At 36.9% G+C, this 21,508-nt stretch overlaps 1 protein-coding gene across 2 annotated transcripts in view; it reads left to right on the top strand.

Moving 5' to 3' along the window:
* Positions 1-21,508, top strand: part of LOC101636801 (mitogen-activated protein kinase kinase kinase MLT) — a 141,980-nt gene that overhangs the window by 47,226 nt on the left and 73,246 nt on the right. For both annotated transcript variants that reach the window (XM_004674528.2, XM_004674529.2), the window contains exon 3: positions 13,573-13,660. In XM_004674528.2, the coding sequence (XP_004674585.1) occupies positions 13,573-13,660 (88 nt within the window). The remainder of the gene's footprint in view (positions 1-13,572; positions 13,661-21,508) is intronic.

Here is a 21,508-nt window from a genome sequence, read left to right as displayed (position 1 = left end):
GATGAAGTACACTGCTGAGGGGAGCAGCGGGTGAGACAGGAGAGGTCTGCTGCGCCATGTGGGTCAGCTTCAGGGCGGGAACGAACTCACACTGAACGTGGCCACGGCTTGGCTTAGCTTTGCAGTGCTGCACTCCAACCTGCTGTGCCACCAGAGAAAGCCAGTGTATCTTTTCTAAGGTATTGCAGATGAATCTGTGGACAACTTTGGGGAATGTAGCTGTTTTCACCATGTGAGGAACAAGGGATTTCTCTCCAAAAAATAATCAAAACATAACAACGAAATAAAAAAATAAAACCTTACTTTGCTGTTTATTGTGCCCTTGGGCAAAAGTTTAAATGTCTCTGTGTCTAGGTTTCTCCCCATTCTTGCAAAAGGGCAAAAATAAAGTTTAAAAGTCATGATTTAGCTGCAAGGATCTAAAGGTTCAATCTGCAAGAAATACTTGGTCTGACTTGTAGTAGACACTCAATAAATGTTAATGTAGAGGAGTTTGCAGATTGGAATCTCAGCAGAAACAGCTGCTAATAAATGTTTAGATGAAAGAACTCATGCTTTTATTGGACTTCATATTTTTTAAGAGAAGGAAGTTTAAATGACATAAAATGAGGCCAAGGTAGGAGACCTAGATTTAGATTTTGTTACTGGATGCCTAAAAAGTAAACTTGAACAAATCAATCAAAGACCAATTTTTTTCTTAATTCTAAAATTATTTGTGAGGGTCAAATAAGATAAGTGCTTTGGAAATGGTAAAGTGCTATATTTATGTAAAACCAGAAAAACATGGAAGGTTGAATATAATAGAAACATGCAAGTGAGCAAAATATGAAAGTGGAATCCACTGCTAGAAGAGAGTTGCATTTGTCCTGAAGTGTGACTTGACTCTCAATGATAAACTCAGTATAAAGGAAGGGTAAAGCTAGAGAAAGGAGTTAGCATTGGTGGAGCACCTGGTATTTGTTGGACACTGAAGTAGGATTACTGTCTGCATTTTGTAGACAATAAAACTGAGGCCCTGAGAGGTTAAACAACTCCCCCAGAGTTTGCATAGCTTATCAGGGCCAGAACCAAGACTCACACTGAAGCCTCCTGGGTTATTACTACTATGGTTAATTTCCTCCATTCAGTTTGTCAAATATTTATTAAGTACATGCTGTGTGTAAAGCATTATTAACATTAATTTTTAAAACAAATGGATAGAAATTTAAAACATGAAGGATTAGAAAGATACATTTGTCCAACTGAGTCATCTTCTAGGAAGAAAACAATGTTCACAGTGACTAAGTGGCTGTAAAGCCATCCATTTTAGAACTAGCATATAAATTTCCACTCATCTAGTTGAATATTTGGTTAAATTATGCTTGCTAATCAATATTTTAGAAAGCTAGTCCATCATTACTGTACACCTCCAGTTTTATTCAAGAAGTTTTTTTGCAGAGGTTTCTTATGTAAATTTTAGCATTGATGATCCCTGATTATGTTATGTAAATTGTTTAGTAGACAGTTGGGCCCTTGTATGTCCTTCTGTCAAACAGACTGAATTCAGTTTATGTGCAATATATTTGACTCTGTGTTATTACAGTAACAGTTTGTTGTGAACACAAGGAAAGTAAAATCTACAAGCCTTTTCATGATATCTCTTGTGTAGGAACCCTTCAATCCCCGTTCTTAAATCTTCACTATTTGTTTCATTCCATTTTAGCTACCTTTCCATCCTGCCAGATTAGTGTGCCCTTAGTTGGGCATTAACGAAAGAGCAGCCTGATTCCTGGAGGGGAACCCAGGCTGCTTTCTGGGTGATTGAGTGCTAGTGGTGGTCTGAACACTGGAGATTTCCCAGTGCTGGTGATGTTTGTTATAAATCCCACCCAGCTCCATCACCATGTTCAAGAAGACTGAGTTGAATGAATGGTTTATTTTTCCTTCTTCATATTTCTAGCCATTTTTGTTCCAAAGGGAAACTTTGTGACATCAAACACCATAGGAATACAGGATTATGGAAACTGCATTTAGTTCATTTATTCTTCTTTATATACTTGCACACTGAAGGATAGCATTTGAAAGAGATTTGCTGCTTGTCATGTGACTGTATTTGAATGGGGTCTCATTAAGTCAAAAAATGACTCAAAGAGCATGACCTGTGTGTGACACCCTGGTGATTAAATGCAGTATTGAAAATGATCCAAGCTGACTTGTGAAGTTGTTCTTGAGTAGGTCGCCTTGGGAATAAAGGGGTTGGTTTTCCATTTTGTTGGATGTGTAAGAACTGTGCTTTTATTTTAGGGAAATGTGTCTAGTTATAACACTCTTGGGGTAAAAATACAGAACTAAACAAATTGTCTTGATTTTGAACCTGGTTTTTGTGTCTGATGTGTATAAATCTTGATTACTGAGATTAATAATTCTGCCTCACTTATTTTTTTTAAAGATTTATTCATACAGAACTGGGGTAAGGCTAGAGATGCGGAGGGTGAGAGGATTCACTAGGGACAGAGTGGGGTGGAGAACAGGTAGATGGACGAAGTACACTGCTGAGGGTAGCAGCAGGCGGGTCAGGAGAGGTCTGTCTCGCCATGTGGATCTCCTCCAGGGCACGCAGGGATCGAACTCATGCGGAAGTGGTTTAAGCTTCTTAATGCAGTACTTTAACCCACTGCACCACTAGGGAGGGCCCTGCCTCACTTATTTTTATTATTAGACCCTAAGCACTTAGAAGGGAAAGGAAGTTCTACCTATATCTTGTCTGAAGAAGCTGCCTGTATTGACTTTATAGATTTGTAAATACTATTTTAGGAGTTTTAAATAAATTTCCTTTTTGTCTCTTACTGTCTGCTACAAGAATGGTTCTGTGCTCTGTGATGATAAGGATAAGTATGCTGTTCTGAGAAGACCAAAGACATTGTTTTTCAGAACCCATCCTGCTCATAAGAGGCCTAGCTCAGTTGCTATTAATTTTGACACTGGTTCAGGCCTCAGGAAAGGGAGTGTTGAAGTCCATTTGAGTACTGTAGCTGAATAATGAAGACTGTGGCTTATCAATAACAAACATTTATATCTCACATTCCAGAAGCTAGAAACTCCTTGACCAGTACATTAGCATATTCCATTTCTTCTGATCCATTGATGGCAGCTTCTAGCTGCATCCTCACATGGTAAAAAGGAATAAAGAGCAATCTGGGGTCTCTTTTTATAAGGGCACTAATGATATTTGAGAGGGCCTCACCCATACTAATTATCTTCAGAGGGTCCCACTTCCAAATACAGTGGTACTGGGGATTAGACTTCAACATCTGAATTGGGGAGAGTCTAGAGGAGGGAGCCTGCCTGAAATATAGCCCTATGACCAGTAATCAGAGTTCCTTCCATCAGTGCACAGTAGAGAAACTGCCACAGCAGATATGGAAATACAGTCTTAACCAAAAAAAAATAAATAAATAAATAAAATGCAGTGGATAGAAAATTGGAATTGGAAGGTTTAAGGCTAAGCAAACTTTACATTCTGAATCTAAGAAAGTACAATACCAAGACAAGGACGTATTTGGAAAATAGCAAAGCAGGAAGGAGCTATCAAGAAATTTTGCTCATTTAAATGATTGCTGGGCAATGAAGCCTGCAAAAAAAAATCAAAATATAGCTGTCCAAATCTTCATTCTTAAGCTTAAGTCAACAGTGAACTAGCAGAAGAGAAGGAAGTTTCCACCATCACAGTAAACTGAGCCCCAGGAAAGTGCAAGCCTGCTAAATGGCTATTAAAAACCAGCAGCCTCGAGATTACCTTCAGGAACTGAATAAAGACAGAGGGAGAGCTCAAAAAACAAAGGTTAAGACAGGCATGCAGGGGAAGAAATCAGCAGCATGCAGAGATAGGTGATCTTCAGGGACAGCCCCCATCAACCCACCCACATGTCACTATCCTTGTGGAGTCTGACGTAATAGTGTCAGACTTGGTCTGACCACCTGTTTCTGACGTCCCAGAGGGAGCACCCCAAAGAGATGCCTGCCAGTACCAGTAGCACAGTGGCCCACTGCATAGAACAATTAGAAGACAAACAACAGGGAAAAGGAAAAATACAAGAACCAAGCAAGCCCTCTGGGGAAGGACACATAATGAAAAGAAAATCAGCCCAGATCTCAACAATAATGACATGGAAGAACTTCTCTGCCTGCCAGATAAAGAATTTATAATCACCATGAGATGAGATGACAAAATTAAGGATGTTGTAAAAAATAAAGAAGATGAAAAGGAAAAAATGGTATGATAAATATAACTAATGAACTGAAGAATGAAGTTGAGTCTTCAAAGAAGGAAATGAAGGAAACAAGCTATTAGAAGATTAATGGAGGAGCTAAAGAACTCTGGGGAAAGCAATAAAAATTGAGTTGATGAAATGGAAGAACAAACCAGTATTCATTCTCAAAGATACATAGATATCAGACTTCTTTAAAGAAACACTATGGAAAAGATGAGAATGGAGTGATATATTCAACAGACTCCAAATCAACAAATGCCAGCAAAGCATACTTTAACCCACAACACTCTCCTTCCTCTATGAATCAAAAATAAGAACTTTCTCAGATAAACAGAATCTCCAGAAATACATTACTACCACCCACCCCCCTCCAAAAAACATTACAAGAAGTCCTAAAGCCAAATCCAATAGAGGAATGAGTAAGAATTTAAAAAAAAATAAGGTAGGGTATAGAATCACAAAATGAAAAACAATGACAAATACAGATATCAATGTGTTAATATTGACCCTACATGTAAATGGACTAAACTCATCAATAAAAAGATACAGAGTAGCAGGCTGGATTCAAGAGCAAAATTCAACCATCTGGTGTCTCCAGGAAACATATTTAACTACAAAAGATAAATATAAACTGAGCGTAAAAGGTTGGAAAACAATTCTACAAGCAAGTGGACCAAAAGTGAAGGCAAGAACAGCTATACTTATATCAGATGAAATAGACTTCAAACTAAGAAAGGTAAAAAGGGTCATAGCTGGATACTACATTATGATTAAGGGAACAATACATCAGAATATATAACACTCATTAACATAGACTCACCAAATGAAGAAGCACCAAAATATATCAGACACTTATCATCTCTAAAAACAGATATCAGAGAAAATACAAATACAGTAGGAGATTTCAAAACCCCAATCTCACCAATGGACAGATCAATGAGACAAGAAATAAACAAGGACACTAGAGCCCTAAATAAAGACCTAGACTTCATGTGTTTAACAGACATCCCATAATATCCATGTACACGTTTTTCTTAAGTATACACTGATCATTATTCAGGATTGATCATATATTGAGTCACAAGACAAAAATCAACAGATACATTAAGACCAAAATCATACCAACTATTTCTCTGATCATAAAGGTTCTAGGCAACTAGAAATAATCCATGAAAAGAAAGTGAGGTGCCTCAGACTTCATGAAGATTGAAATTCACACTATTGAAGAACATTGGATTAAAGAAGAGATCAAAGATGAAAATAAATATTCCTTTGAGATGAACAACTATGAAGACACAATTTTCCAAAATAAATGGGACATGGCAATAGCAGAAATAAGAGGAAAGTATATAGCAATATAAGTTCGCATCAAGAAACAAGAAAGAACTGAAAGAAACAACCTAATCTCTCATCTCAAAGAACCAGAAAAAGAAAAACAACAGGAAATAACAGTAGAAGAAAGAAAAAAATAAAAATAAAAGCAGAAATAAAGGAAATAGAAAATTTAAAAACAATACAAATGTCAGTGAAACCAAAAGTTGATTCTTTGAAAAAATAAATAGACAAACCTTTAGCCAGGCTCATGAAGATGAAACACAAATAAATAGGATCCTAAATGAAAGAGGAGAAATTACAACAGACTCAGTAGAAATCAAAAAGATAATCAGAGATTACTAAGAACATTTTTATGCAAACATGTACAAAAATCTAGAAGAGATGGGCAAATTCCTAGAAAAGATAATCTTCCAAAGCTAGATAAAGAAGAAATAGAACACTTAAACAGACCAATCACAAGCAGTGAAATTGAAACAGTAATCAAAACCATCCCCCCAAACAAAAGCTCAGGACCACACAGCTTCACAAATTAATTCTACCAAATGTTTAGAAATGAACTAGCACCTATCCTACAGAAACTCTTCCCAAAAATTGAGAAAGAAGAAATACTACCACATATATTCTGTGATGCCAACATTCCACGAATACCAAAACCAAACAAAGACGACACAAAAATGATAACTACAGTTCAATTTCCCTAATGACCGCTGATGCAAAAATCCTTGCCAACAGAATCCAACAATGCTGTATCCTGTAGTATCAACAGGATACTACACCACAACCAAGTGGGATTTATTCCAAGGGCATGAGGATAGTTCAACATCTGAAAATCAATGTAATGTAACACATCAACAACAAAAAATAAAAGCCATATTATCATATCAATAGAGGCTGAGGAAATAAATGAAAAACCTCAACATCCATTTATGATGAAGGCCCTTGAATTTCTTAGAATAGAAGGAACATGATAAAAGCCATACATGGCAAACCCAAAGCCAATATTATTCTCAGTGGTGAGAGCTGAAAGCCTTTCCTTTAAGATCAAAAACAAGGCAAGGATTCCCACTCTCACTCTCACCACTGCTTTTCAGTATAATACTGGAGCCCTAACTGGAGCAATAAGACAAGAGAAAGACATATAAGGATCCAAATAGAGAAGAAGTGAAACTATCTTTATTTGTGACAACATAATATACATAGAGAACCCTAAAAACTCTAAGAATAATTAAAATAACAAACCACTTTATTAAAGTAGCAGGATACAAAATCAACACACAAAAATCAGTAGCCTTCCTATGTGCAAACAATCTGAAGAAGAAATTAAGAAAAGCACCCCATTTACAATTGAAGGAAAAAAAAATCAAATACCTAGGAATAAACTTAAACCAAAGAGGTGAATGACCTATACAAAGAAAATTATAGAATATTATTAAAAGAAATAGAAGATATAAAGAAATAGAAAGACACTCCCTGTTCATGGATTAGAAGAATTAATGTTATTAAAATGGCCATCCTACTGAAGGAAATATACAGATTCAACGCAATTCTGAGAAAAATCTCAATAATGGGGCACAACAGGTTAAGCTGCAAAATTATAAAGCTATCTTCAGCCACTTGCAGTATGAGTTCATTCCCTGGCCAGGGAGATGACCCACATGGCCCAGCAGACCTCTTCTGCCTTGTCTGCTGCTAACCTCAGCAGTGTATTTCAATAGATCTGCCTGTTCTGCTCCCTATTCTGTCTCTGGTGAATCCTCTCACCCATCCACCCCACACCTCTGGCCTGCACCCTAGCTGTTGTATGTATAAATAATAAATCTTAAAAAAAAAAAAAAAGAAAAAGAAAAGAAAATCTCAATGATGTTCTTCAAAGAAATAAAACAAATATTTATGAAATTCATATAACACCACAAAAAACCTTAAATAGCCAAAGCTCTCCTGACTAAAAAGGAGAATGGAACTATCATACGATCAAAATTCAAACTATACTACAAAGCTATAATAACTAAAACAGTATGGTACTGGAACATAAATAGACACACAGACCAATGAAATTGAATAGGAAGCCAGAAATAAAGCCACACATAAATGGACAACTAATCTTTGGCAGAGGAGCAAAGAATATGCAATGAAACAAGGACAGTTCATTCAATAAATGGTACTGAAAAATGGGACCACCTCATGCAAAGAATAAAACTAGACCACAACCTCACACCATGAACAAAAATCAACTCAAAATGGATAAAAAGAATTGAACATACGACCTGAAGCCATAAAAATATGTAGAAGAAAATGTAGGTAGAACACTACATGACTTAGATCTAAGTAAAATCTTCAAAGATTCAACCTCTCAAAGCAAATAAAGTGAATGAAAAGATAAACAGCTGGGATTACATCAGCTAAAAAGATTTTGTACAGCAAAAGAGATATTAGCCAAAACAAAGAGACATGCTACTGATTGAGAGAAAATTTGTGCATGCCATACAATTAATAAGAGACTGAACACAAAGCTCTACAAAGAGCTCACATGAGGACCTCCCTTGTGGTGCAATAGGTTGAAATGCTGCACTGTAAAGCAAAAAGCCAAGCTGTGGCTGCTTCAGTGAGAGTTTGATCCCCACCCCAGAGATGGTCCACATGGCACAGCAGATCTTTCCTGTCTCACCTACTGCTCCACTCAACAGTGTACTCTGTTGATCTGCCTGTTCTGCTCCCCACTCTGTTTCTGGTGAATCTTCTCACCGCCCTTGCACCTCTGACCTGTACCCCATTTTTGTCTGCATAAATAAATAAAATCTTAAAAAAAAAAGCTTATTTGACTCAACAAAAACAAAGTAAACAATCCAGCCAAAAAATGGACAGAAGAGCTAAAAAATATTTCTCAAAAGAGGAAGTGCAAATGGCCAGTGGGTATATGAAGAAAATGCTCAATAGCCCTTATAGTCAGGGAAAATGCAAGTCAAAATCACAGTGAGACACCATCTTACACAAGTAAGAATGGTACATATTAAAAAAACTAGCAACAACAAATATTGGCAAGGATGTGACAAAAAAAGGAACTCTCCTACACTGCTGGTGGGAATGCAGACTGGTTCACCCGCTATGGAAAGCAGTACAGAGGTTCCTCAAACTACTAAAAATGGACCTACTATATGACCCAGCAATCCCACTCCTAGGGATCTACTCAAATGACACAAAACAATTAACTCAAAAGGATAATTACATCCCAATGTTTATTGCAGCACTATTTATAATAGAGGAAATCCGGAAACAACCCAAATGACTGATCAAGAATATGTGGTATATATACACAATGGAATACTATTCAGCAATCAAAAATGATAAACTCATGCCATTCACAGCAACATGGATGGACCTAGAAGGCATTATTTCCAATGAAATCAGGAAAAAGGAAAATACCTGATGGTTTCATGTCTAGAGGAATATAGGAGTACCACATAAGGGGTTAAAGGAAAAAATAATTTTAAAAATTAGCAGGCAACTATAAATCAGAGACATCTTCAGGAATGGTAAAAAGAGGGATCATAGCAGAGGAGGTAAAAGCACAGGGGGCTATGGTGATGGTGAATTGGTGGTAGGAATTCTATGGGGACTACACCTGTGAGGGGGAAGCAAACATTGTACAAAAAAAACAATGAAATAATATATATATAAATTATAGAAAAAGAGCAATGAGCTGGTGAACATAAATTTCATATATGGTTTCTATTATGGTCACATACTGACTGTAGCTACGAAACAAGAGCCTTAGTAACCTTTATGTGTGTAAGAGAATGCAGTGAATACTGACGTAAATTTACACCTTCTTACATTTTACTCTTCTCACTCTACTATTCAAGTAAACATTTACTGACAGACTCTATAGTAATTATTTAAGAATTCAATATTGTTTATAGCAAATATTCTTTGTTCATTTACACATCAAATATTGAGGGCTTCCTGTATATAAAATGTCTCACCTTTCTCCCTCACATGGTATCATACCAGACCTTTTACAAGATGAAGGATAGAAAAGACTTCCTTAAATAGCAGCCGGCCATTGGAACAAATGTAAAGAGAAAGAGAATATCTTTTTTTTTAAATTTTTTTATTATAACAGTTTATTTTTACATCATTTTGTACATTTTTTTTCCATCTCAATTGTAATCCCCCGCGGGTTTCCCATCACTAAGTTACCCGTTTGCCATCACCATAATCCCATGCACTTCCCTTCCCACCCCCCCGTTTTTGATCCCATTTCCCACTCCACCCCCACAAAATGTCTCTGGTATATGGCTGTTCATTATTCTTGTTATTTGAAAGCGAATATCTTTTAACAAAATGCTAAGCCAGACACTGAGTAGGTTAAAATCCATCTAGGTTAAAATCTATTGTTTCCAGTACCCATGTTTGGTTTTCTGTCTTCTGAAGAATCTTCTTTAAAAATATCCCAGGCTGATTTTTCAGCCAGAACTCTACCTTTAGTAAATCAACAAATTGGCCAACATGGAGTTATTCCTTTGGCCACACACATGGGCATCGCAAGAAAGGTGGTATCATAGACATCAAGGGGGTGGGCACTGTTCAAGAATGCCCTACAGACATTACCATTGCAAAACTGGAAGCATCTGTAATGTTGCCAGCATGCAGTTGGCATTATTGTAAATGAACAAACCAAGGGCAATATTCTTGCCAAAGAGAATTAAAGCTTGTTTGGGACACAAGCATTATTTTTTATTGAGGTAATACTGGCATATGAGGTAACACTGTATATGACTCAGACATATATGTTCACACCTCTTCAGATGTATGTTACTACATCACACCTACCTCCAGGGCTCCCGTGATCAGTCACTATTTGGAGCCACTAATCCATTACTTTGATGGGCCATCTAGCTGCTAGAATATCCCAGAATATAAATCTGGAAAACATCAATTGTACAAAAATTATTTCCTGATTGTTTACTACATATTTACAATTTATTAATGAATTATTAATGAATAAGCAGGTGTCTCTACAGGCAGATGGAATAAAGCCACTTGTTGTCAGGTGCTGACTGCAACAGCACAGGCTTTAGTAACTGTTAATTCCAGTAATTTCTGCTGATACCTGTTTGAATCATTAGTATCAGATTGCTTATCTTTCATTTAAATGCAAATATCACTTGCAGTTTAGTCTACTTCTGTTTATTATTAACTCATTTCCAGAAACTAGTACGGCACAATAATTTGTTGTCATCCTATTAAATTAGATTTTTAGTTTATTAAATTAGAATCTAAAGCCTCCCTCCATAAAAATGTCTTTCACCAGTGGTATGCTATACTTCAAGAGTTAGTTTTCACAACTTAAACAATTAAAATGTAAGCACAACAATGGAACACAAGATGAAGGTTGTTATTTTGACATTAGGATAAGTGCACTGAGGAGCTGTTTAACACACAACACTTGAAAAAAGAAGTCCTGTCTCCAGAGTGTCACCTGGCAGTATTTATTTTAAAGATATTATTTATTTATGCATACAGAAATGGGTACAGGCCAGAGGTGCAGGGACAGCCAGAGGATTCACCAGAAGCAGAGTGGGTAGCAGAACAGGCCGACTGACAAACTACACTGTTGAGGGGAACAGTGGGCAGGTCAGGAGAGGTCTGCTGCACCATGTGGGTTACCTCCAGGGTGGGGATCGGACTTGCACTGAAGCAGCCACAGCATGGCTTAGCTTCGCAATGCAGCGCTCCAACACACTGAGCTACCAGGGAGGCCCCACCTGGCAGTATTATAAGTGTAAATGTAAAAATGAGCTGGAACACTGAAAATCCCATGTCATATATGAAATGACTGTTTAATTTTTTATAGTCCCAAAATTAAAATACCCAAGAAATGTACCAGAACATACCAAAGGATAAAATTCTCTCACTTTCACAAACACTGGCCCATATACAAATGCTTTACTCTCTGAGCTCTCATGCTTTACTCACAACAGTTTGATCTGCCACTTAAAAATAGGAGCAGTTTGTGTTTTCCAAACTTCGAATGAACTCTGTTTTTACTGTAGAATTCATTTATGATTTCTTAATGAGAAATAGAATTGCCATACAGATGAATAGCTGTACTGCAAAATTAATGCATTTTCTTTATAATTGGAAAACTGAGGAAAAGGTTGCTTGATAGACACAGAACTTTACACAGAGATACTAAGTGAGTGCTAAGGAATTGTTTCAATAGTCCCTTCCACTCTGATATTGTGGGGAAAAAGCAATGTCAAATTAAATTTGATAAATGTCCATTCAATGATAATTTGTCTTTATATAATTCCACATGGAACTCACACCCTCAAACTTCTGTTTCCTGCCTTGTTATAACATCACCTTCAAAACAAGTTTCACGGTATTTCAGATGAAATCTCGATTCTTATTCTTTGGGAGAAAAAAAATATAACAATTAGGACTGCTTCATAGTGTGCAGATTTTGGCGGGAGAGGCCTCTGTGGGATCAAGGTGCTTCTCTTTTACTGCGGACACCTGGCTTCATGATCTCCTTTCTGGGGTAAATGGGAAATCTCATCTTTTCCTGCTGTCAATAATATGCCTTTCATTTTTAAATATTTTTATATTTTAAAAACTTATTTTTAACCTGCATCATTTGATATCTTGATTTTTCATTTGCTATATTTTATTTCCACATAAATTATATTAAGACTAATGCAATTTAAAAGACTACATGTGATTTCATCTAGATGATGTCCTTATAGACTTCAGTGGATATACACTGTGGTAGCTGTCTTGTTCTCATTTTGAAAATTAGTTAATTAACTTTTTTTAAAGATTTATTTATTTATGCATACAGAAATGGGGTACAGGCCAGAAGTGCAGGGGTGGTAAGAGGAGTCACCAGAGACAGAGTGAGAAGCAGAAGAGGCAGATCGATGAAGTACACTGCTGAGGAGAGTAGCAGGCCAGATAGGAGAGGTCTGCCGCACCAAGTGGGTCACCTCCTGGGTGGGGGATTGAACTTGCACTGAAGTGGCTGTGGCCAGCTTGCTGTGCTGTGTTCTAACCCATTGCATCACCAGGGAGGGCCTTAAAAATGAATTTAATAAATATAATTGTTACTGTGCATTCTGCAGCATAGTTTTCTCATATGTAATATATTTCAAGGTCTATGAAGTCAGCTTTCCCTATCACATCACCACTGAAGGTCAAGAATCCATGCTTTAGATTTATTTCTTTTTATAGTACTTTGACCACAGTAGACCAATAATAAGTTTTGAATGAATAAGATAAATAATATAAATGGATGTTATATATATTATTCTGAATCTAGTCCACTAATAGTTAAAAGCCCATAACTTGTTTTTCTTTATTGAGGTTTACATTGGTTTACAACAGTGTGCATAAGTTAGGGAAAGAGGTTCACACCTTGGAGCATGTTACCACCCTGCACCCACCATCCAAGCACCCCATAGTCCTTTACCATAGGCCTCTTCCCCATTTCTTTCCCTCCTCCTCCCCTACAGTAGCCTCAGTTCTACAGCCATATTCTAGTGGAGAAGCCCATAGCTTCATTTTGCCATGACTGCTCACCTGACTGATAGAAGTTCAGTTTTACCAGAGAAGATACTATATAGAAAAACAGTATAGAAAAACAGTACCTGTTAGAAAGAAGACTTTTACTGTCAATAAATAAATACGGCATCTCTACTCTTTAGTCATTCCTCTCCACTGTCAATAATGCCAGCTTGCAAATAAATACCTCTTCTGTTGTCACTTTAACCCATTTCCTTTTTAAGTTTAAGAAATTATCAACAGAAGCATCAGTAGAAGTTTTTAAACTTTAAGAATGCTGCTAAACATACAGAGTTGTCTCAGTATCTAATATTGTTGAACACGTGTATCTTCGGAAATGTATGGAAAAGAAAATTGAATAGGAAATCAATCTTATTAGATTTATAAATGAAATTTTATGCAGTTTTGTTTTATTTTTGTATAGGCAGAAATACTCAGTATCCTGAGTCACAGAAACATCATCCAGTTTTATGGAGTAATTCTTGAACCTCCCAACTATGGTATCGTCACAGGTAGGAACTCATTATTTGACTTCTTTCTTTTCCCACTTACCTCGCTTTGGATTCCTTAATGTGCTAAAATGCTTAATATCAGGTTTAGTCATGAATTGTGTGCTACTGTCAGATGTCACTTTTGTTGCTATAAAGCATTAATAAAACTGATTATATCAATATAATTAAGAATGGTGTTTCCATTTCTACCCATGTTTAATTGTGCTAATTATATCTGCGTAAATGCTATTTAAATGCATTCACAGCTGCAATACCAATATTTAAAGGTGCCGTTTAACTAAAATTTCATTTAATTAGTTGAAATGAGCGATGTTTTTTGTAACTCTTTGACCTTTTACAAATTAAGATTTCTTGAGCTATTCATGTTGTAATTTCTTTGCAAGGCATTTAAATCCCATTAGAGCATTCTTTCTTTAAGATCTCTGACATGAGGACAGTATTTTTCAGGTTTGGTCATCTGGGCTGGTAATGACCTTGATCTAAATCATCACACAATTTGGAGCAGCAGTTTATAACAGGTGGAAATACCCGTTCCAAAAGGGAACATGCAGAAATTTTTGCATATAAAAACACAGAAGGACATATTAAATACTTTATGCTCATACACACTAGCAAGCAGTCTGGGATACATACATTTAATTTACAATTTACAACAAATAATTTTAATCACTTCTTTATTGTGGTAGTTCTTTGATTAAAACCACAATCAAGAAAACCTTACAAGATTAGCCCTGTCTTCTTCTCCTGTAATGCTAAGAATGTGGATTATTTTTATAGAAAATAACCATAAAACGCCCTTAGTAAAGAAGGTGGAATTAGGTAGTTTCTTATAAATTGTCTCATCAATCACTTGCATTAACCATATCCATTAAGCAAAATAAATATGTTTTACAGATAAGAAACTGAAATCCTGAGTAACTTTCTCAAGGTCACTCAGGTAGTGGTAGAAGCAGAGTGGTTAAATTTCTGAGGTTGACTTAAAACAGAAGCTCTTCTTGCATGCAAGCTAGGTCCTGGGAGGTTACATGCACTCTGGTTCAGAAGCACAAAGGGACAAAGGTAACTCTTTTTTTTTTTTTTTTTAATTTATTTTTGCATACAGAACTGGTGTACAGGCCAGAGGCTCAGGGGCGGGGAACAGAACAGGCAGATTGACGAAGTACATTGCTGAGGGGAGCAGCGGGCAGGTCAGGAGAGGTCTGCCACGCCATGTGGTCGCCTCCGGGGCAGGCAGGAATCGAACTCATGCGGAAGTGGCTTTAGATTCTCAGTGCTGTGCTTTAACCCGCTGCGCCACCAGGGAGGGCCCACAACAAAGGTAACCCTTAGTTCCATCTCCATCTCCTGGTAACAGGCATTTTACCATGTTTTGTTTTTTTTTTTTTTTTATGCATACAGAACTGGGGTACAGGCCAGAGGTGCAGGAGCAGTGAGAGGATTCACCAGAGACAGAGTGGGGAGCAGAACAGGCAGATCGACGAAGTACACTGCTGAGGGGAGCAGCGGGCGGGTCAGGAGAGGTCTGCCTGCCATGTGGGTCACTTCCGGGGCAGGGATCGAACTCATGCGGAAGTGGCTTTAGCTTCTTCATGTTGTGCTTTAACCTGCTGAGCCACCAGGGAAGGTCCATTTTACCATGTTTTTACTCTGACATATAGCATCTTTACCTAGGTACCTAAGTGGAGGACATTTTACCCCCAATTAGCTACCTGTGGCTATATGCTTAAAATAGGGTGTGTGGCCATTTTATTTTGAGCCTATGTATTTCTTATTAATTTGAATATCCAAGAATGAGTTATATATGTTTAACATTTTAGGTCCAGATTCTAATTTTAAGTTAAGCCCTATGTTGGACGCAGTTACAATAGCACTCCTTCTTTTCCATTCCATTTTATTGACTTTTTTTACTCTTTATGTTTACTTTACCAATCCAAATACAGTTTTGTGATCTTCATTTTGTGGCTTAAGCTACTTTTATCTGGCAGATGAAAGCGTGAGGCTTTAAAAAAATTAGACTTTCTTGTCTTGTCATTTGAGAGGAAGTTTGTAGCTTAACTAGCTGAGTGAACTATTTAGGAAGTCTTCTAGTTTCTTGAGGTGAAAATGAGGAGTAGAAAAAGTGTTGTGTATCATAATATGAATTACTTTCCCCAAGAGTTTCAGTCCCAGGGAAGATAGGAAACATTCATTCTTATTCAGCATGTTCAGTCCAGGTCTTTTCATCCAAAAGAGGGAAAGAATCCAAGCAGTTGTCTCAGTAACTCTGATTTTATTTAGTTGTCTTCATAAACTACCTTGCCCTCCCTGGTGGTGCAATGGGTTAAGCACAATACAATGAAGCTAGCTGCACTTGCTTCAGCTCAAATTCAGTCCCGAGCCAGGGAGCTGACCCACATGGTGCACCAGACCTCTCCGTTCTTGCCCGCTGCTCCCCTCAGCAGTGCATTTCGGTCAACCCACCTGTTCTGCTTCCCACTCTGTCTCTGGTGAATCCTCTCACCACCCCTGCACCTCTGGCTTGTACCCCAGTTCTGTATGCATAAGTAAATAAATCTTTTTTAAAAATTCTTTTATATTATATCCCTTTCTAGCATTCCTTGCTCATCCCTGTACCTATTCAGTATCTTTGGTTATATCTTTTTAGCTCTATAATAATTACATAGTTATATAATTGATAAACTCTTTTTAGAGCTGTATTTCCCCCATCAAATCAGTAAATAAGCAACTATAACTATAACATTAAATACTTCTTTAAAACAACACAAGTTTCAGATTTGTAAGTTAATAGTAATTGTGTATTTGTAGTTCTTTCATTGACCTATGAGGTTCATTATTAAAGATGCCTCTTAACCAAGTTTTAGTATTTTCAAATATGTTAGTTTGATAAGATTATCTTTGCATCCTAGTGATGCTAATTTCAATTGTTTACAAGTAGCCAACCAAAAAAAAACAAAACAAAAAAAAAACACAAAAAAACCTAAACTTTCCAGTCAGCCTTCTTCATTAGTAGGATCAAGCCAGGTGCGTAGGTCACAGTACTTTGCCAGGTAAGCTAAATTTGGAAGGCTAAATGAGTTGGGTATGATAGCACTTACCTTGAAATGAACACCATTGAGTTAACATGGGAAGGTTAAGAATGAAGGAGAGACAAATAAGCAGACAGGTGTGGATTACCTGGCCTCACTAGAGGCACATCATCTTTCTCAGCTGAGAAAGACCAGCTGAGAACTCTTTGAAGAATCTGAGGGGAAAAAAAAATTTATTGAAATACTGTTTATCTTACATCCTTGTTAGTAAGGGCCTATTTTGAATGGTTTGAATCCATTTAAGTTTGAATTTAATAGAAAAGGTTGTTGCAGCAGGCAGCTGTTGTCGTGTTAGAACTTGAGAGAATGGTTTATCAGAGTGATAAGATTGGTATAAGTATAGAATAGGAATGGGAGGTGTGAGATCTTGTCTTGGTTCTACCAAAGCTGCGTAGATGAGTCACTGATGAGCTGTTTCAGTTTTCTAATCTGAGGATAAGAATAGATTCTATCTGGGGTGTGTGTCAGGTGTATGTGTATTCCTGTGTATGTGTGTTTGCTGAAACTTTTCAACACACACTTACAAAACCTGCTTTTCAAAGAAAATGGACATGGCCAAGAAGTAGCTGCCATTTTATTTCCCTTGGAAGGGAAATCAACATCTATATCCAAGGTACTAAGAGAGTTGACTGAATCACAGATGCCAAAGTCAGAGAGTCAATAATAGATCATCTTTTCTTTGATCTTTAGATACCACTTTATTCTATGTTATTAGTCCCATACTTTTATCTTGTTTCTTCCTCTCAGCTCTTCTCTCCCCCTCCCCCACAAGAGAGGAAGGGAGAGGTCCTTAGATACTAGATCATGTAACTCTTGCATAGCAAATGACACTTGAGAGGAACTCTGCACAAAGGGGACACACCAGGTCCCTGGGTTCAAAAGGAAGATGGCTTAGGATGCCAGAGACCTAGTGAATTACAGCTTTATGCCCTGGGGCCGCTACTACCTCTTAATTTTATTGCCTGTTCCACATTACCTCTTATCACTGGTCTAAGAGATGATACCAAATCTCTGTAATTCCTCAACAGGCCCAAATTCCCATTAAACTCAACCACAGCAAGCATTAATTTTTAAGTACATAATCCCACTCCCTTTGACTTGCTTTTGATTTATTTTAAGCATAGATGCATATAATTTGCATGTTTTGCTATTGTGTTGGCCTTTTCTTATTAGACAGTTAAAAACAGAATTTGTCCTATAACAAATTATAGACATTTGCCCAAATTCATTTGTTCTATTAGTTAGAATCCAAGCTAAGCTTGGTCTTGGTGATAGTACATTATGAAAATATTTCATGGTAATGATGTTTGTTTTAACAATACTGACACTGTGTTTACATTTTCCAAGACAGCTATTGTTGCCAAAACTCAAATAGAAAAAAACATCTTTGAAATCAAAAGGAAATGTTTTCTTAACATAATAGTTAATGATGCTTTATAAAAAAAATAATTTAAATATTTTATATTAAGTTCATAAGCTACTTTCTAGGGAGAAGCTAAGTGGGTTGAAAAACACAAGCAGGTGTGTATATGATGTCTTTAACTTTCAGTGAAGACATAAAAGGGATGAAATAATTGAATGCTTAACAAAATAGTTTGGCTACTGACACTTTTTTTGAACATTTATTTATTTATGCTTACAGAATTGGGGTACAGGACAGTGATGTGGTGGGTGAGAGGATTTGCCAGAGATAGAGTGGGGAACAGAACAGGCTGACTGACAGAGTACATGGCTGAGGGAGCAGCGGGCAAGACAGGAGAGGCCTGCTGCGCCATGAGGGTCAGCTCCCTGGCTGTGGATCAAACTCGTGCTGCAGTGGCTTTGGAGAACATCGTAGCGCGGTGCTTTAACCCGTTGTGCTGCCAGGAAGAGCCCAACTACTCACACTTTTAAGATCTTTCATTTGTATGAAATAATAATAATATTGTCTTTCTTGTAACCTCATATTCATGAAACAATTTCATTTCATAATATATATTCTATATCCCTGTTTTGTTTGTTTAATTAGCAGAATCAGTTTTTTTTTAAATCTAGGCACAGTTTTCAGAGTACATTTATTCTGGAAAAAGACCCTATTGTCCTCTTAATATTCTGCTTCACTTCAGGTACCTGACCACCAGAGGTACAGTGGTTTTTCCTGAATGAAGCAATTCTCTGTATCACCAGCTGGTAGCACACAGTTTAGCACAGTCCTCCTGCAATCCACCTGGAGATAACATCTGTTCCCACAGCTTAAGAGTGAAGGGGGTAGTCACACGACCCTGCCCTCGCCTTTCCTCAAAGGCCAAGTGCAAGTCTAGGTTGCCACCTGTGCTTCTAACCCACCAACTACAAAATCAGTAAACTTAAAACCTGCTGGGTAGAAATTACTCAACCTTAAGAAGAAAAACACTGAAGAAAAATTAACAGAATCTCAGAGACCTAAGGGACAACATTAAGTCTACAAATTAATATAGAATAGCAAATAGAGGCAAGGAGGATAAACGTAGAACACAGAAAAATAGTGATGAGAAAGTGGCTCCTCAAGCTTCCTGAATTTGATCAAATATATTGTTCTACATAATTGAGATCAATGAACTCTAAGTAAGATGAATTCATGAGAACCTTTACTTAGACACACCACTTATCAAACTGTGATAAACACAAAGTAAAATTCTTGAAAACAGCAAGAAAAAATTTCTTACATACAAGAGATCAACCATATGGTTAATAGCTAACTTTTCATCTACAACAGAGACCAAAAAAGCAACAGACATTGAAAGTGCCTGCAGAATTATCTTTTAAAAATTAAAGATAATATTTTTCATCATCCTTCCGTTTTGTACAGTGCCTGCTTTCACCTCAGGTGTAGTCCCCACAAAATTCCTACCAGTTCATCCATGTCAGTCACCATAGTCCCTTGTGTAAGAACACATTTCCTCCTCCATTTTGATCCCTCTCCCTACTGCTCCCCTGCAGAATGTCTCTGATTAATAGTTGCCTGATAATTAAAAATAAAAGATATGCTTACTGCTCATCCGAAAAATAAAACAAAAACATGATCTCTTGCCATTCATGACAACATATAACAATAAATATCTAAAATGTCCCCAAAATGTGAATTTTGCATTTTGTATCCTTTTCTCAATAATAAAAAAATCCTTTTTGGGCCCTCCACGATGGCGCAAAGGGTTAGGATGCAGCACTGCAAGCCAGCCGCCACCGCTTCAGTGTGAGTTCTATCCCCGCCCCAGAGGTGACCACATGGCGTGGCAGACCTCTCCTGACCCACCTGCTGCTCCCCTCAGCAGTGTACTTCATCGATCTACCTGTTCTGCTCCCCAGTCTGTCTCTCGTGAAGCCTCTCACCCCCTGCACCCTCTGGCTTGCACCTCAGTTCTGTATGCAGAAATAAGTAAATCTTTAAAAAAAAATTCTTTTTGAATGCTCTATAACAATATAAACAGCCATTCATGACAACATAGATGGAGCTGGAGGGCACAGTGCTAAACAAAATAAAGCAGGAGAAAGACAGATAACCAGATGGCTTTACTCGTATGTGCAATATAGAGAAACACAACAAAAGAGCAAGCAAAACCAAAACAAACTCTAGACATCTGACTAGAATGGAGGCAACAAGATGGGGTGACACAGGGTACACTGATGGATGGCTGTGGGTGTCTTGGGGTAGATGCTGATGGTGACCTGCATCTGAGGAGGTGCGATCCTGTGCCTTAGAGTCACATACATTGCTGTGAATCAATGTAACCTCAATTTAAAAAAAATAAAATAAATGTGTATATGCACACAAAAATAAGCTTTAGGATCACTTTGTCAATATATACAAAAAGACTGCCAAAAATATGGTATGATGTGTTGAATTTAGAAATCAGTTTTGGAAGTTGGCATCTTCACAATATTGAGTACTCCAAAGATGATGTCCTTCCATTTACTTAGATCTGCTTTGTGTTTCATCTATGTTTAGTAGTTTTTAGTGTATATTTCCCATCTATATTTTAAAATATATTGCTGTATTAAAAATAAAAATAAAGACTTCCTTGGATAAAGAATGAAGGAATTTGTTGACAGCAGTCTTGCTATAAAAGAAATTTGTCAGTTTTTGTAAATACTTGTAAAGGAAATCCTTCAGACTAAGCAAAAATGACAATCCATAGGAAGAAATAAATGACAGTGGAAATGATAATTGTATGGGTTAGATGAAGACTCCACACGTATTTTTGTTGTCATTTTTTTCCTTAAAAATTTAAGATTGTATAAACAATAATTTAAACAACATTATTTTGTTAACTTAAAAAATGTATATCGATATAATATGATTCATAGTAACAGCTTAAAGGATGAGGGATGGTATGAAATTATTGGGGGAAGTTTCTATGACTTTCTGTAATTAAATTAGTATTAATTTGAAGCAGATGGTGCTAAATTAAAATGTATGTTGTAATCCCTTAAGACATCAATGTGTTCACTAAAGAAATAGAATAAAAAGTCAGTGAGAAAATAAAATGATAAAGATATTAGCACAGATCGGGCAGTAAAATAGAGGAAAATCAAAGGGGATGGAAATGTATCAAAACCAAGAGGACAGATATACCTAATTACTGCCTTCCTTTACTTCAAATACCTTCTTCCACCACCATTTAATGTTTCTTAGTTTGATCTAAATGGCTTTTGATTTCATCCTCAACTGAAGTTTTACTATTCATTTGGTTAGCAGTCTTTTTGACACATTTCTTTCTAGAAGAAAGAACTATGAAGCAATTTT

The sequence above is a fragment of the Condylura cristata genome, unplaced genomic scaffold (genome assembly GCF_000260355.1).
Source record: "Condylura cristata isolate star-nosed mole 26May11 unplaced genomic scaffold, ConCri1.0 scaffold00002, whole genome shotgun sequence".
NCBI lineage: Eukaryota > Metazoa > Chordata > Mammalia > Eulipotyphla > Talpidae > Condylura > Condylura cristata.
The sequence above is the reverse complement of the archived record's forward strand: the minus strand, read 5'-3'. Positions and strand labels throughout refer to the sequence as shown.